At 36.7% G+C, this 15,407-nt stretch overlaps 1 protein-coding gene across 20 annotated transcripts in view; it reads right to left on the minus strand.

Moving 5' to 3' along the window:
* Positions 1-15,407, minus strand: part of BMAL2 (basic helix-loop-helix ARNT like 2) — a 42,711-nt gene that overhangs the window by 17,547 nt on the left and 9,757 nt on the right. For 18 of the 20 annotated variants that reach the window (XR_008466347.1, XR_008466361.1, XR_008466353.1 and 15 more), the window contains 7 exons: positions 14,898-14,933; positions 9,520-9,558; positions 6,733-6,890; positions 4,930-5,009; positions 4,061-4,153; positions 1,758-1,875; positions 791-934 (listed from right to left, as the gene is read on the minus strand). Coding sequence is in view for 12 of the 20 variants with exons in the window: in XM_054200943.1 (XP_054056918.1) it covers positions 791-934; positions 1,758-1,875; positions 4,061-4,153; positions 4,930-5,009; positions 6,733-6,890; positions 9,520-9,558; positions 14,898-14,933 (668 nt within the window). In the remaining 8 variants the exon portion in view is untranslated. Of the gene's footprint in view, positions 1-790; positions 935-1,757; positions 1,876-4,060; positions 4,154-4,929; positions 5,010-6,732; positions 6,891-7,893; positions 8,032-9,519; positions 9,559-14,897; positions 14,934-15,407 lie in introns of those variants that run through there. The other 2 variants (XM_054200953.1, XM_054201006.1) reach the window with 2 other exon arrangements.

Raw genomic sequence — 15,407 nt, forward strand, 5'->3', positions numbered from 1 at the left:
CCTTAGACTGACAGACCTATTTTACAATTTACTATTGTATGGTATATCTCAACAATAACAGGTTACATTGGAAAACAAAAGCAAGAGGATTTTTTCAGGGTTAAACAATTTCAGCACGCGTTTGCAAAAATCAATACTAATGCATTAAGTAAAAGCTGGAAATTACATTTTTAAAAAGATCCATTCACTTAAAACTTGACAAGAGTATACTGCTGCACACGCATACCAAAATAGGAACTAAATTAAAGTTATCAGAAAAATGAATGGAACTAACACGGACAAGTTAACTTTACTAGTAAAAACAAAAAAAAAAAAAAGGAAAATTCATACTTTCTAAGTACAGACAACACAAAAAAGTAAATAAAACAAAAAGTTGGTTTACTTGCTTTTTTTCCTTCAAAACAGTAGGTTTTGCAGGCCTTATTCACAGTTATCTTCAAGACATATGCTACTTAGTTTCATTCTTCTGATCTGCTCCAGTGCTTTCAAAAATTTCCCTTAGATTTCTAAAATTTGACTACGACAGACAATGCACTCCTAAACAGCCACTGTAACTCAGGATCCTCCCTCCCTCTTTTACAGAAGTGAGTAGGGAGCAGAAAGAGTACAATTAGACTGTTTTTCAAAATTAGACTGTTTTTCAAAACATGTCGCTAGTACATATTTACACTTCTCTACAGCTACTTTGTGAAGTCAGTGATAACTACAAGGGTTACACTACTGACTCGTAACGTAAACACACCAAGTTTCAAGACAGAAAGCCCCCACTTCATCTACACTGTTTGAATACCTTTCTTCTTTGGGTTGGGCAAGCACTCCTTTTCTTCTTTGACTGTGGTCCTACTACATTTTATCCGACAGAAGAAGGAACGTCGAGCACCAGAATTCAGTCGAGCTGGTCCAGCTTGAAAATCTGTGTGTACTTGCAAGCCAGCTTACAAAAATTTAGTAAAGTAGTTAAAAAAACAAAATCCAACAATAAAACTTCAGAATACAAGGCCTTTTCTTCATTTTAGGTTCCAGTACATTCTGCTTACTCTTTAGTTGCCTAAATTTTGTCCTTGCAATTAAAAATGAAAAAAGTCTAGTAACTTAAATAGGGCAAAGGATACGTGACTGTCACACAGATTCTAGAACTAGAAAGAACTACCAAACTATTCTTAAACCCCTCTTGATATTTTGAATGGTATTTTAATAAATATGCTTTAAACTTTCAAATTCTATTTGTTGCAAGGAAGAACTGCAAAGATGCTTATAAAAGCCAGCTGTAAAATAGCGACTAGCTGCACAGTACATAACATTTTCCACATTAGAAAGAACTGTAAACAAAATAAGATTTGGTTGAATTAGGATTGACACTTAGCATTTTCAGAGAAGACAGTGATTCTTGATATTGTAGTATTTTATCCCATGTTCGACTACATCAGGTCTTTTGTATTGACAAGACCTATCAAATACAAGAAAAAAAAGTAGTATGCCTGGTAGGAAGAATGTCAGACCACATCTTGGTAAGTATTTAACAATGCAAGTTTCAGTCATTATTATTATTATCTAAAATAAATTATTTTCTGGGCTAGCTTTTAAACTGTAAGTGCATTCTAAGCAGCAGATAAGCATTCAAATATGTTTGGTTCATAGAAATTATATATATTATATGTACATCCATGCACATGCAAACACATGACTATGTCATGCATAATAAGTAAATTTATTAACCTCTCTTTAAAAAAGTCTGAGCACATCCAAATATGACTTACTTTTCCCATCCACGAGCTTCTCCCTAGGAGAAATATCCGAAGAAGAAAGTTGCTCCTTAACTTTTGCAACATCTTTTGGATGCAAGTAATCAAACAAACTTTGTCCAATTAAACTGGCCTATTTAAAAAAAAAAAAAAAAAAAAAAAACCAACACCAAAACTCAACAGATGTAAGAACCATATGGTTTTAGAACAGGACCCCATACATATTACTTATCTCAGAAAAACAACTTTCTACACCATTAAAAAAAAAAAAAAGGTCAAATATTTTGATCCACGTTTAATTTGCCATTGTTTAATATTATTTTTATAAAAACAGGGTAGTAAAACCATAATTTGTTATTCCCCCTTTGCAAAATAGCAGATTTATTTGGATATTAAAAAACAGTTCTGTAAAACCAAATGTTTTGTTTATGTACATAATATGATTCCTGATCCTAGCCAAGTAAGTTTACACAAAATAACTCCACTCACAGACTACTGTGGGGGGGAGGTAGGGAAATAGGAAGAAATATTCATGCTACCTAATGAATGAGCTTTAATTTGGCTGGACGAACTGGCACCACTCAGCCAACAGCTGTCTGGAAGTAGGGATCAGCTTACTTCAGCACTCCTTTGTAGGGGATATTTACACTATTTACAGGAATCCATTCAACTTGCTGACTCTGCTGATGCCGAGTAACTGGTCGGCTGCACTACTGTAGGCAGCACTACTTTCTTTTGAAACAGGAAGGAATTATCAGAATTGGGCTACGTTTTTTTGGGTTTTTTTTCCATTGCTTACCTTCACCACAGCAGGTCAAATCAATGGGTAGGAAGGAGCTGTGTTGACAAACAGTATTCTAGATGCAAACCACAACTCAGTTTGGACCCATGCTACTTGCTACTTATCGCAGCATACATAAAGGGGAGCACTTTTCTGATACACCAGAGTCAGAAATGCATTTAATGAAAAGCTTCTTAGAAAGCAGGACAAACATACAGCCGCTTTCATTTGCCCAGTCCACATCTAACCCTAACGCAAAGGGAAAGTGCTACTGAGAAGGCTAATAGCAGCCTTGTTAAAATACATAAGTGTAACAGATTAGGCAGCAGAATGGGATTCATAACCTAGAATGATTCGCAAATAAGCTAATAAATGCATGGGTTGTCAGTCATGTTCTCTGAATCTCTTTGGCTGGAATAGCAAAGAACTTATGGGTCTGCAAGTAGGTATGTCTGATGCGAGACACTCCAAAAGGTACTTTTTAGTCATTGAGTAAATTTAATGTAGAAGTGGTGGTGTTTTTTTTAAAAAAAATCTGCTTTATGTCTGTTCCCATAAGATGATTCACTTCACTTTAATTTAAAAAGATATCGGTTTTAAATACAAACAAAATAAAAATCTATAAAACAAGGTCCAGATTGGTTACCCTTAAATTTTGAAGAAAATTAACAAAGCACAAATGGTTTCAAAGTTATAGAAGTAGACAGATGGAAGCACTAACTGTTTTAGCCTCTGTTGTTGGAACAGAAGTCATAGATACGTAGAATCACAGAATGGTTTGGGTTGGAAGGGACCTTAAAGATCACCTAGCTCCAACCCCCAGCCATGGGCAGGGACACCTCCCACTAGACCAGGCTGCTCAAAGCCCCATCCAGCCTGGCCTTGAACACTTCCAGGGATGGGTCATTCACAACTACTCTGGGCAACCTGTTCCAACACAAACAAGTTATCATGCCTTGATTATTTGTGGTAATTGTCCATGATGTTAAATATCAACTAATGGAACGTACTTACATTTTTCATATTTCTCTTATCCTATAAACTAAGCTAACTCACACTGTATCAGTTTCCTTCAAGTTAAGGGTATACACATGGACAGTTATTGTGGATGAGGTGTTACGTAGTGCATCTGAGCCTCAAGGCATTACAAGGAAAGCTTTCATTAACTTCCACTGCTGAAAAACTAATTTTCCTTGGCCTAAAAAAAACCTCAAAATCACTTCATTATTTAAAAGAAATTCTCTTGGAGATAGAAATTAGGACATCTTCAAATTATCCCTTCCTCTCAGACTAGCAGTTTTCTTACGGATGATCAGTTGAAATCTGGTGCTATTACTCAGGTCAGGAACACTGACTGTACTTGCAAATATTTTGTTCCAGGATATTCAGCCTTACTCTGAAGGAGGTTAAATCAAAGAAATTCCAAGAAATGATACACGAGGACTGTTTTTTAGTAACATACAATAAAATGGAAAAGTTTCAAAATTTCCAAGAAAATGCAAGGTAAAAGCATACCAAGAAACTCAGTTATAACCACCTGATCATAATTAAGTATTTTGCAAACTGATTCTGAGACAAACAGAATTTTTCCTCTGTTGCATCCAACCACAAATAGGAATCCATCTGCAGCCTGAAAATATAAAGATACTGTCTTTAAAAACATACAATTAAAATATACAATGAATATCGATGACTGCAAGGAAGCAACTTTTAAACCTCATTTTTAAAAATTAAAAAAGTTATACATCACAACAAAAAGCAATTAAGATTACAAGGACCAAATCAGACCTTCAACTACAGACAGCTAAAGTTTCTTAAACACAGCTTTGGGAAAAGAGGTGTCCACCTGCAAAACAGCTTAACTTGGGAGTCATCTTACAGATCTTGGTGAAGTCTGTTAATGCAGCAAAGGAAAAAGAAAATAGTTGCACACGAGAAAGGGTAAACGGGTGTGGGTATATCATGAAGTGCAAAAACGAGAAGAAAGAAGAAAGACTTTCTTTCAGGTATTATTTCTGCACCTTTTTCAAAGCAGATTTTAAAAAATTAAATGAAGGAGAGCAAACAGTTGCAAGCATATTTATGCGTAATTAAAAGCATTCTCTATACTTGCATGCAGACTTCAATACCAACATAAAAAAATTTAGGTATTAAATACACAGATTATATAGAGATTTATTATCCCTTTAAGGGCTGCTGTCTGCCATGCTCGCAAATCATCTTCTGTATCCCTTTATGAAAAAGCCTGTATAGTGTAAAGCATTTATAAACCAGTACTTATCAAGTACATCAAAGCATTTGCTTGAAGAAAAAGCTGGCAAAAAAAGCACTCCTCCAACTAAAAATTCAAGTTAATGACAGGCTTTAATGAGGACATCATTTACCTGAGAGTTTCCTTCCACTTACCCTAAGGATTAACTGTCGGAGCTCATCATCCTTTAAAAATGATGGTTTATACCGGACTTCTGTATAGGAGCTAGTAGAACCTGGAAAATACATTATTTGTAGACATAATGTCAAAAGTTACATTTTAAATTTACTTTTGGCAGACTTATACTTGTTTGTTATTTTATAAGTTTTCTTTGCAACCACAAGAGCTGAATAAAAAAAAATTAAATTCTAAAAATATTAAAAATAAAAAACCTCATATACATATGCTGGTAATGAATATGGGCACACAACCAGTTTTTCTTGCCCTTTATTTAGCATAAAACAAGGAAACTTCTGTTCAGATATCTTTAATGTACTGCTAGAGAAACAGTATTATGAGAACTGAATTTTCTAGAAACATCTCATTGGCCTATTTCAGAATCCTTAACATTTGCTGTATCGGAATCATTCCAACATTATCAATTGTCGTGAATAATGCTTCACTAGTACTATATATCCAACAATCCAAAAAACACTGTTGTAGTTAAATTGAATGTCTCACTAAGTGTAATGAGACTGACTGACTACATTTACTGGTCTAGCACCCATGGCAAGTACTCTAAAATAATTTTTAGCCATTACAAGCATTTCCACAACTTCTTCTAGATTTAATTTTTTTAGGTAAATAGCAGTTGACCTTTCCAACAAATTTCAGCATTCACTATCATTCCACATAGTATCTCATATTTTCTTAAGATACATATAATAACTGTGCTTACAGTTGACCAAATTATTATTCTGAAACATTGCTGCCAAGAATCCTTAAATCTTGTGTGCTGATAGACCATGCAATATGCAACTTGTATTTGGATATAATTTTTTTTAGGAAAAAAAATCCCAAAATCTAGCAATAACAAAAGGAGAGGAAAGACTATACCCTGGTTTGATCCTGACACTAAACCATTTACTGAGATCCATGATTAATTTTGCTAGCTGACTGAGGATATCAACTTTTGTAACTCCTTTTCTTGGTACTCTCTAACATTTCATGGTGTTTAAGACTTTGATTACATTAAAGTCACGAACCACTCTGTTAAGCATGTTTTCTCTTGAAACATTCCTTTTGACTACTGTTCTTGCAGGCAAAAAAAAAAGTTTGAAAAATTATTATGTCCAAATGTAATTTTTTCTTTAATTTTATGCAACTGTTTTTTGTTTTATGAAGTTACACTGTAAAAGACTTAACCTACCACTGAAGTGAGTTCTTTGTGCTCCCTACCAGTGCAACCATTTACATCAGTTTCTTTAGGTAAGTATTTTTTTAATGGTCTTTTTCCATGATGTTGTAAATTTCAAAGGCACCAGATAAACATGAAATTCCAATACAGAGGCAAAGGGCTGATGCAATCACAAACATGGGAATAACAAACAGGAGTATGAAGACCATTTGCTTCTCTATTAGCAGTATAGCTAGAAAGTATGATGGCAAGTGGAGAGATCACAGAACACACTTTTAATTTGTGGGTGGGAAAATAATGAAAGACAAACTTGCGTGATCACTGTAATTTTGAAAAAGAATCAAGGAGTGACTTAATTGCAAGGCATACCCTTAGCAGACAGAACATATCAGACACTGAAAGGTGTTTTTTTTTCTGCTATACTAAGCAAAAAAGAAGAAATAAAGTTCCGGAAGTTACAAACACATAAGAACAGACTCGAAACTGAATTCTGCAAGGAAATGTAAAATAAACGACCTTTGATTTATTTAACATCAAAGAAGGTACACAGTATAACTCCCAATAGAACAAGGACTTTCAGGATTAGTTTCCTAAAACCCACCTTTTAAAGATTTTAAGTGTTGCACAGCCATCCGTAACACTGTTAGCTTGTCTAGCTTTCGTGCCATGGGATTGCACTGAGGTATCATAGCAGACAATTCCTCTATCAAATTATTCATTTTGTCTCTTCTTCGTTTCTCTGTTTGACTGTGAGCCTCTCTAAGAAGAAAAATTATTTTAAGAAAGATGTAGAACATGTGATTTAACCCATAATATTCATCAATTCAATTTTGGTTCCAAAATTGAACATATCACACAAACTACTACTGCACTGAAACAGTTTTCTGTCACTACTTGTATTTGAGAATTGAATTGGATTCACTTGAACAAAACAGAAACAGTCACAATAATGATGTGAAATATCGAGGGGAAAAAATATCTCGAGCAACAACTTGATTATATGTGGCAGGAACAAGAGGCTATGAAGACTTATAAAAGTTAAATTCTTCTTGTGACCCTTGATGTCCAAGTGAGTATCTTGACACCTTATTGTATACCAGAGAACTTTTGATGTCATTAGTAATCACTTGAAGACATTTCTGCTCCCCGACTCTATCTCTACCTGGCCTGTGTAACTATGATGGGGTACTCATTCCACTACTTTTTTTTTTTTTTCACTTGCTAAAGCAACTGTGAACTCTGTTTTATGCAAACTCACAACAATCTGAGATGAGCCATGCCTTGTTGTTATCTCATTGCCTTAGAAATTACTCTGATGGAAGGCAGACACAAACACAAGCATTTATTCATAGCACAGCACAAGCAATAGACAACGCACTTACATGTGCTTATAACAGATGTAGTGGAAACTGAAAGAAAAAGCTATGCCTAATTTCACCAGAAGTATTTCAGAAAGTTTCCTCCTTCGTTCACCTGATAAGGTGGTAGAAAGGATTTCAGCCTCTGTGCATACCTTGTGTATCAGGTTTCACCTCTTGGTAAGCCTCTGTCCAAGAACTCAACCACAGAAAGAGAGCTTCTCTTATTGGACAGTTTTCATCAGAAAACACCTTCTAAGGCACATGACAGTGCACATCACAAATATGTTTGTATCTCAGGTCACTTTTTCTTTAATCCTTTCTAGTGGAGTATGTTAGCTTTTCTAGCTCCCCTCTAACATCGTCAACAGATCACAAAAAATTTAATTCTATTCCCTTCTTACCCAGAAGACAAGCTAGCCACTCAGTTAAAATGAAGATTATTTTCCTTTCTGATTGAGACCAGACACAGTGGTAGTTAACCAAACTGAGGGACAATGTGTTTTGGTTAACTATCTCCAAAACTCTTCCTCTTAGGCATACTGTAACAAGAAAGCATTAAAGGTAATAACGTTAACTACATCTGGCCTATTGAGAAACAACAAACTACAGTTTTAAAGTCCTCTATTATTTTTTCACAAAAATAAATCCGCCCTCCACACAAATAATTCTGGGTCATTCATCCAAACAATTAGCTTTTCTCTCTCTAAAGCTTCTTCTAAAATTTAATTTTATCAGTTATTCAGGTTCAAACAACTTCTCCTTCATGTCAGGTAGGAACAGCCAAGTAATATATTCTGTATGCTCCTTGAACCGTAAACCTCAGGAAGACAGATACAAACATTTGGGGAAGGAGAACAGTCTTCGACATCTCTAAGAGTCAATGACAAGTAACAGAAACGTGAATGGGTAGATGCAGAAACTGAGGTGATGACTGGATAATTCAAAAAGCCTGCTGTTACATTGCCCAGTTACAAAGGGGAAGGGAGAAAATAAAGTTCTCCAATAAGCTTGCGAAAAGCAACATTGGAGGGAGATAACTTTTAAGCAAACCTTCAAAGTGTCTTATAACTATGTTTTTTCCTCCAACTAATGAACTAAAACTTAAGGAAAAAAAATTAACAATACAACATGAAAGTTATTAAAGCAATGCACACAACAGAATGTTATATAGCAATTTGGGATACTCAGTAAAGAAAAATGAATTTTGGAGTTAACAAAAAAACCTGTAAATATATTTTTGAACATTTTCATTTCTTCTGTTTAATTTAAATTGCAAGAACACTTCATAATTATTAGTTGGCATACTGTATAAATAATGCCTTTGACAGCAGAGTGGATTTTGTATTTCTGCTTTGACATCTCTGCTCACATAACGAATGAAAGACACTTCTATTTTTAAAACAACTTTATGAAACAGCTCTAGTTTTACTAAGTGGCCTGTCTACAGTTTAAAGTATTTGTTTGGATGAATCATGACTGCATTCAGTCACACAGCATTTCAAATTTCAAAAATGATTTATGTGAATTTCCATTTGGATTCAGGTAAGATGTGCACTCAAAGTGCAATGGCAAACTTGAATAATTCCGTACACAAAAAAACTTGTTCTAGAACAAGAATTCATTGTCATGCTTTAGCTGAATACATTTTCATGTTGGATACATTTTAAATACCTCCAATGCAGACAAATCTAGAAAAAACAATTCTCAAATTCATACAGATTGAGGATTAGCTCCTCCCTTTACACACAACTTGAATGTACTGCATTTAATTCTCACCTTGAAAATTTTAACCTCAGGTTTTTGCTAAACCATCTGAGACATCCTGTAACACAACTTGCACTAAAATTAGTAGAGAAATAAAATCCTCAAGGAGCCTCTAAAAAATTACTATACATTTAGGGGAGAAAAAGGAAAAGTTTACTGTTCAATATTTGATAGTTCCAATAAACGTTACCCCCAAACTCATATTTTACTATTGTGAATCCTAGTATTTACTAGCAAAATGTACTTTTATTGCAAATTAGTACCTGAAATCTTTTATTTTAACTTGTTCTTCATCTTCACTCCTAGAGAAAACAAGAGAGAGTTTTACATTGCACATTTAATACTAGGCACTTCTTTCCTCCCATGAATTCAAGAAGAAAATGCACAAACCCACAAAAATTCCTAATACAAAAATGATCTAGCAAGTGATGCATAACAGAAAGAGACAAAAGCATAACTTCCAACATTCATATTTATGTGAACATATTATGGGAATATTTCATAATTATGGGGCTATTTCTCCCCTGGAGCAAACAAAATCAACAAAACATTCAAATGATTTAAGTCCAGGCTTTTTGCCTTTTTTTTTTATCATTTAAAAGAGACTTCATCAATTCATGTTTTTATTTCCAAAATCTTATTGTCAAAAGATGAAAAAAACAATCCTAGCCTACAGTGGCCCTAAAATACACTTTAATTGTTCATGGTCAGAAAAAGTAAAAATTAAGTATTTTCCTATACCATACAGCAATGATTGGAAAGCCTATGTAATAAAATTGTAAACGAAAGACAGTCATAGTGCCTGTATTACAACAAATACTTGGTAGCAGGAAAATATAGATGATGATTCAAACAAGGGCAATGATCTTTTTCATCTCTAAGATTACTGTATTCTTCACCACCATCTATTAAGAATTTCAGAATGTGGCCTAATAGGTATCTTGCCAATTCAGTACGAGCACTTTGGCAGTTCCTATACAAATACTGGCTATTATATTCTCTAGAAGAAAAACTGATACAAATATTTTTAATCTTTCTACAGCAGTTCTTTGGCTTTCTTAATTCAGCAGTGGAAAGGTCTTATGCAGTACTCCAGTCTCCATTCCAGAGGTGAGACCTGCTAGCTTATGACCATTTTATAAGAGGCACATGCTTTACCAGGATTATAAGGAGACAGGCCAATTAGTTAGCAGATTTTCTATGAGGAAACAGAAGTAGAGGGCTGCTGGCAATTAAAGCTTTAGGAAGGATCCAAAAGGGGCTTCCACCTGTAATGAAGCACTGACCCCAGTGAGGATCCAGCAGCCAGAGCCAAATTAACACACAATTCAGAGATACAGCTTTTCATCCTGAAATTTCACTGGAATTCAAGAATCTTCTAGACAGTGTGATAAACCCAAACACAGGAGTAGGTCTGGCTCACAAGACCCTAGGACTTTCTTCAATGAAACTGTTTCAGATTTGGATGAGATAACAATAACTCATAGTTTTCTTTCTTTTTAAAATAAACTTTTACCAGAAACATGCATATACTATGAACTCCAACAGAAGTTACATTGACCGTAAGAGGAGAAGAGGTACGGGGAAGTCAGACCAACTGCAATGCAGCACGCAGCCTATTAACTAACTCGCCTTCTCCCTTAGGAGCTCCACTTGGTGAAGAACAAATTTGCTGCTCAAGCAATCAGTCACAGCCTTCAATGGATTTATATAGCCTCTGTCCTAACCGCTGTGCTGTTACTGATATAAACAGTTAGATTAAAACTACCTTGACTACTTTCCCATTATTAAAAAAGAGAAAAAAGGAAGACCTGGGGAACTACAGTCAAACTTACCTCTTTGCTGGCAAGATTGTGGAGCAGATCCTCCTGGAAACTACGCTAAGGCACATGGAATATAGGGAGGTGACTGGTGACAGCCAACGTGGCTTCACTAAGGGAAAATTGTGCCTGACAAATTTGCTGTCCTTCTACAATGGCATTACAGCATTAGTGGATAAGCAAAGAGCAACTGACATCACCTACCTGGACTTGTACAAAGCATTTGGCGCTGACCCACGCAACATCCTTGTCTCTAAATTGAGGAGACATGGATTTGATGGACGGACCACTCGGGGGAGAAGGAATTGGCTGGATGGTCGCACTCAAAGAGTGCGGTCAATGGCTCAATGTCCAAGTGGCGACCAGTGACGAGTGGTGTTCTTCAGGGGTCAGTACTGGGACCAGTGCTGTTTAACATCTTTGTTGGCAACATGGACAGTGGGATTGAGTGCACCTTCAGCAAGTTTGCCAATGACACCAAGCTGTGTGGTGCGGTTCACGTGCTGGAGGGAAGGAACACCATCCAGACAGACCTGGACAGGCTGGAGAGGTGGGCCCGTGTGAACGTCATGAAGTTCAACCAGGCCAAGCGCAAGGTCCTGCATGTGGGTCGGAACAATCCCAAGCACAAATACAGGCTGGGCAGACAAAAATGGATTGAGAGCAGCCCCAAGGAAAGGGACTTGGGCGTGCTGGTTGATGAGAAACTCAACATGATGCAGCAATGTGCACTTGAGGCCCAGAAAGCCAACTGTATGCAGGGCTGCATCAAAAGAAGCATGGCCAGCAGGTCAAGGGAGGTGATTCTGCCCCTCTACTCTGCTACCTGGAGTACTGCATCCAGCTCTTGGGCCCCCGACATAAGAAGGAAATGGACCTGTTGGAGCAAGTCCAGAGGAGGGCCACAAAGATGATCAGAGGGCTGGAGCACCTCTCCTATGAAGACAGGCTGAGAGCGCTGGGGTTGTTCAGCCTGGAGAAGAGAAGGCTCCGGGGAGACCTTCTAGCAGTTTTCCTTTACCTAAAGGGGGGCCTACTGGAAAGATGGGGAGGGACCCTTTATCAGGGAGTGTAGTGATAGGATGAGGGGTATTGGTTTCAAACTGGAAGAGGGTAGATTTAGATCAGATATCATGAAGAAATTTTTCACTGTGAGGGTGGTGAGACACTGGAACAGGTTGCCCAAAGAAGCTGTGGATGCCCCATCCCTGGAAGTGTTCAAGGCCAGGCTGGATGGGGCTTTGAGCAGCCTGGTCTAGTGGGAGGTGTCCCTGCCCAGGGCAGAGGGGTTGGAACTAGATGATCTTTAAGGTCCCTTCCAACTCTAAACATTCTGTGATTCTATATATGGGATGACTAGATCATCTCTTCCTCCAAAGCGTTGAGACTTTTCATAGGTATTTTGATTTGGTTACTGACGCGCAAGGAACTTTATGGGGACTTGTATTTGTAATGATACAGTGAAATGCCCAGCGTAATCTTGTGCATGCCAATGGATGATTAAGCCATTCCTTGCCCTGAAAGAACTTGGGAGACTTCTTCCAACCCTTGACATAGCTGTAATGGAGAATGAGCTTTTAGCTCTTTGCAATTTTCTTTCTTCTGAAAGTTGAGTTTCACTAAGAAGGCAGACCAGAACTTGTAGGACTTTTAATATGTCTCGAGTGGACTTTAACATTGTAATTGATTTATACTAGGAAAAATTGAGTGCAAACTTGACTCCACAACAGTCGGTAAGACTCTTTACCTCCAGCTTCAGCGTGGCCAAGATCAATATTAAGAATAATTGCAATGTGACTGTTAAAACTGAAGTTCAACTAGGAAAATGGGCTGGATATAAATCCTCTTACAGCCAGGCCGTATTTTTTTTTGTCCTGTTCTTTCTCTGCAGTTAACATTGGAGAACGAGTTATATTCAAAACTAGCATTTTGGCAAGATGTTTGTGTCAAAACAATGAAAGAAGTCCATATTCCACATAATTTATTTCATAGCTAAAAGTAACAGCAAAAAGGTTTTTCAGTATTTCTACTAAGGATGCAGTGTGTTTCTTCTCTCCCGGGGAATTATGTCCGAATAGTTTTTAAATTGCATTTCAGCATCTTGGTGCAAATACAAGTCATATTCTAGCTAAGATATGTGGATGTCCACTTTAGATTTTAAAATTAATATAAAAGGTTTGAAAAAGGAATAAATTTTTGTAGTGTCTATGATTGACTACATGAACATAGGGTGAAATTCTACCTCATGGCTAGAATGCAGGTATACTTAATTGGTACTAGAAAGAACAGAATCTGTATTAATCAGGAAAAAATAAAAAATATCACCTTTTCCTCTATTTTCTCAATTGATGTATTAAAGATACTTCCCCATTTTTTCTAAAATGGAAGCAGAGGTTTTAAAGACAGGAGTATATTTATTCACACTTTTCCATCATGAGCACCATGGAAAAAATCCACAAAGAAACAAACGATTTATCCCCAAAGATTTTTATACTACTCAATAGCCACGTACCAAACACTACTACCCTGCAGAAAGTGATCTGTGGGTGCTGGTTGACTGTAGGCTCAGTAAGTGTCAGCAGTATGCCCTGACAGGCAACAGGGCAAACCACATTCTGGGGTGCATGAAACACAGCATAACCAGACAGTTAAAAGAGGTGATTATTCTGATGTATTCAGGATTGTTGTGGCTTCGCCTTGAATACTGTGTGCAGTTCTTGGCCCTACAATTTAAGAAGGATTTTAAGGTACTTGAATGTGTCCAGAGGAGGGCAACAAAGCTGGTGAAAGGGCTGGAAGGAATGTTCTATGAGGAGCAGCTAAGGACTCTAGGTTTGTCTAGTTTGGAGAAGAGGAGGCTGAGTGGTGACCTCATTGCTCTCTACAGCTTCCTGGGGAGGGGAAGTGGAGAGGGAGGTGCTGATTTCTTCTCCTGGATATCCAGTGATAGGACATGTAGGAATGGTTCAAAGCCGGGCCAAGGGAGGTTTATACCGGACATTAGGAAGTGTTTCTTTAGCGAGAGGGTTGTCAAACACTGAATGGGCTTCCTAGAGAGGCGGTTGGTGTTCCAAGACTGCCAGTGTTTAAGAGGCATTTGGATAATGCACTGAAGAACATGCTTTAACTTTTGGTCAGCCCTGAACTAGTCAGACAGTTGGACTAGATGATCGCTGTAGGTCCCTTCTAATTGACATATTCTGTTTTATAAAAAAGAATATTGCACAGATACATATAAACAAATACATTTTCTAAGAAAGGTATCCAGGTGCAGAAAAAGAAATCACAACACAGTAATCATGTAATTAATAACTGTCCTATGACATATATACACAAAGGGTTTACTTATACTGCACAGCCAATCTTAACTCTGGTTTGTCACCTTGTAATAGCATTATTTTAACATAGTTGTGGTAGTTCTATTTTAAAAAGCACCTGACAAGGTTAAAACAAACAAACAAACAAAATTTACATGCACCAGTCCTAGAAGGGTATGAGACCTTTCCTTTACCTCCCTAGTCTTTACATTTAACTGTTACTTTTCATTCATTCCTATTCTTACCTTAACTTCAATACTAACAAGTCTGGTAAAGTTATAAGCAAGTCAGAGTGTTGTCTTAGAAAGAAATATCAGAAAACCTTAACATTGGATGGACCTATCCATCCTGTTAATTAGCTATAATGCTTATCACCTTGTGCTGTGCAGAGACCTGCCCTTAGATAAAGCATTCCTTAAGCAAACCACGCAGCTCAACCAGCCAAAAAGGAAAATCTGACATGTTTATAGCACTGAAAACACAAATGAATTTATAAAAAAGTACCTTTTCTGAGGATCACCATCAACTTCAACTGTATCCCTGCAGAAACAGGTAATAAAGTAAGCAAAATGTAGGCTGAAGCACAAAACGATGACTTGGTATCCCCAATGAAAAAAGTCACAGAAAAGTTTTAGTGGAAACACCACTTGATTAGTTATTTTCAGCAAGAACATTAGTTTTTAGAAACTAATTACTAGTTCTTATAAAACAATACTTTTTCAATTAGTAATTCAACTTGGACATGAATATTTCTTATGACAGAAGTTTCATGAAAGCAGAGATCCAAACTTCAGGGAAACACTTTTGATGAACCAGCACTTTTACCGAACAGGTAAAAATCAACAAGTGCTACTGAAAAAGAATGGAGACTTTTTTTTCAGAAACAAATGTGTTTCTGGAGTTTTCAGTGATCTACAAGATACAGTTGAACCTCCAAGTTGACAATTATATCAACATCCACTGTATGGCTACATTCTGTAGTTCAACAGACTATATATGGAAGAAGTAGTGATT

The sequence above is a fragment of the Rissa tridactyla genome, chromosome 1 (assembly GCF_028500815.1).
Source record: "Rissa tridactyla isolate bRisTri1 chromosome 1, bRisTri1.patW.cur.20221130, whole genome shotgun sequence".
Lineage (NCBI taxonomy): Eukaryota > Metazoa > Chordata > Aves > Charadriiformes > Laridae > Rissa > Rissa tridactyla.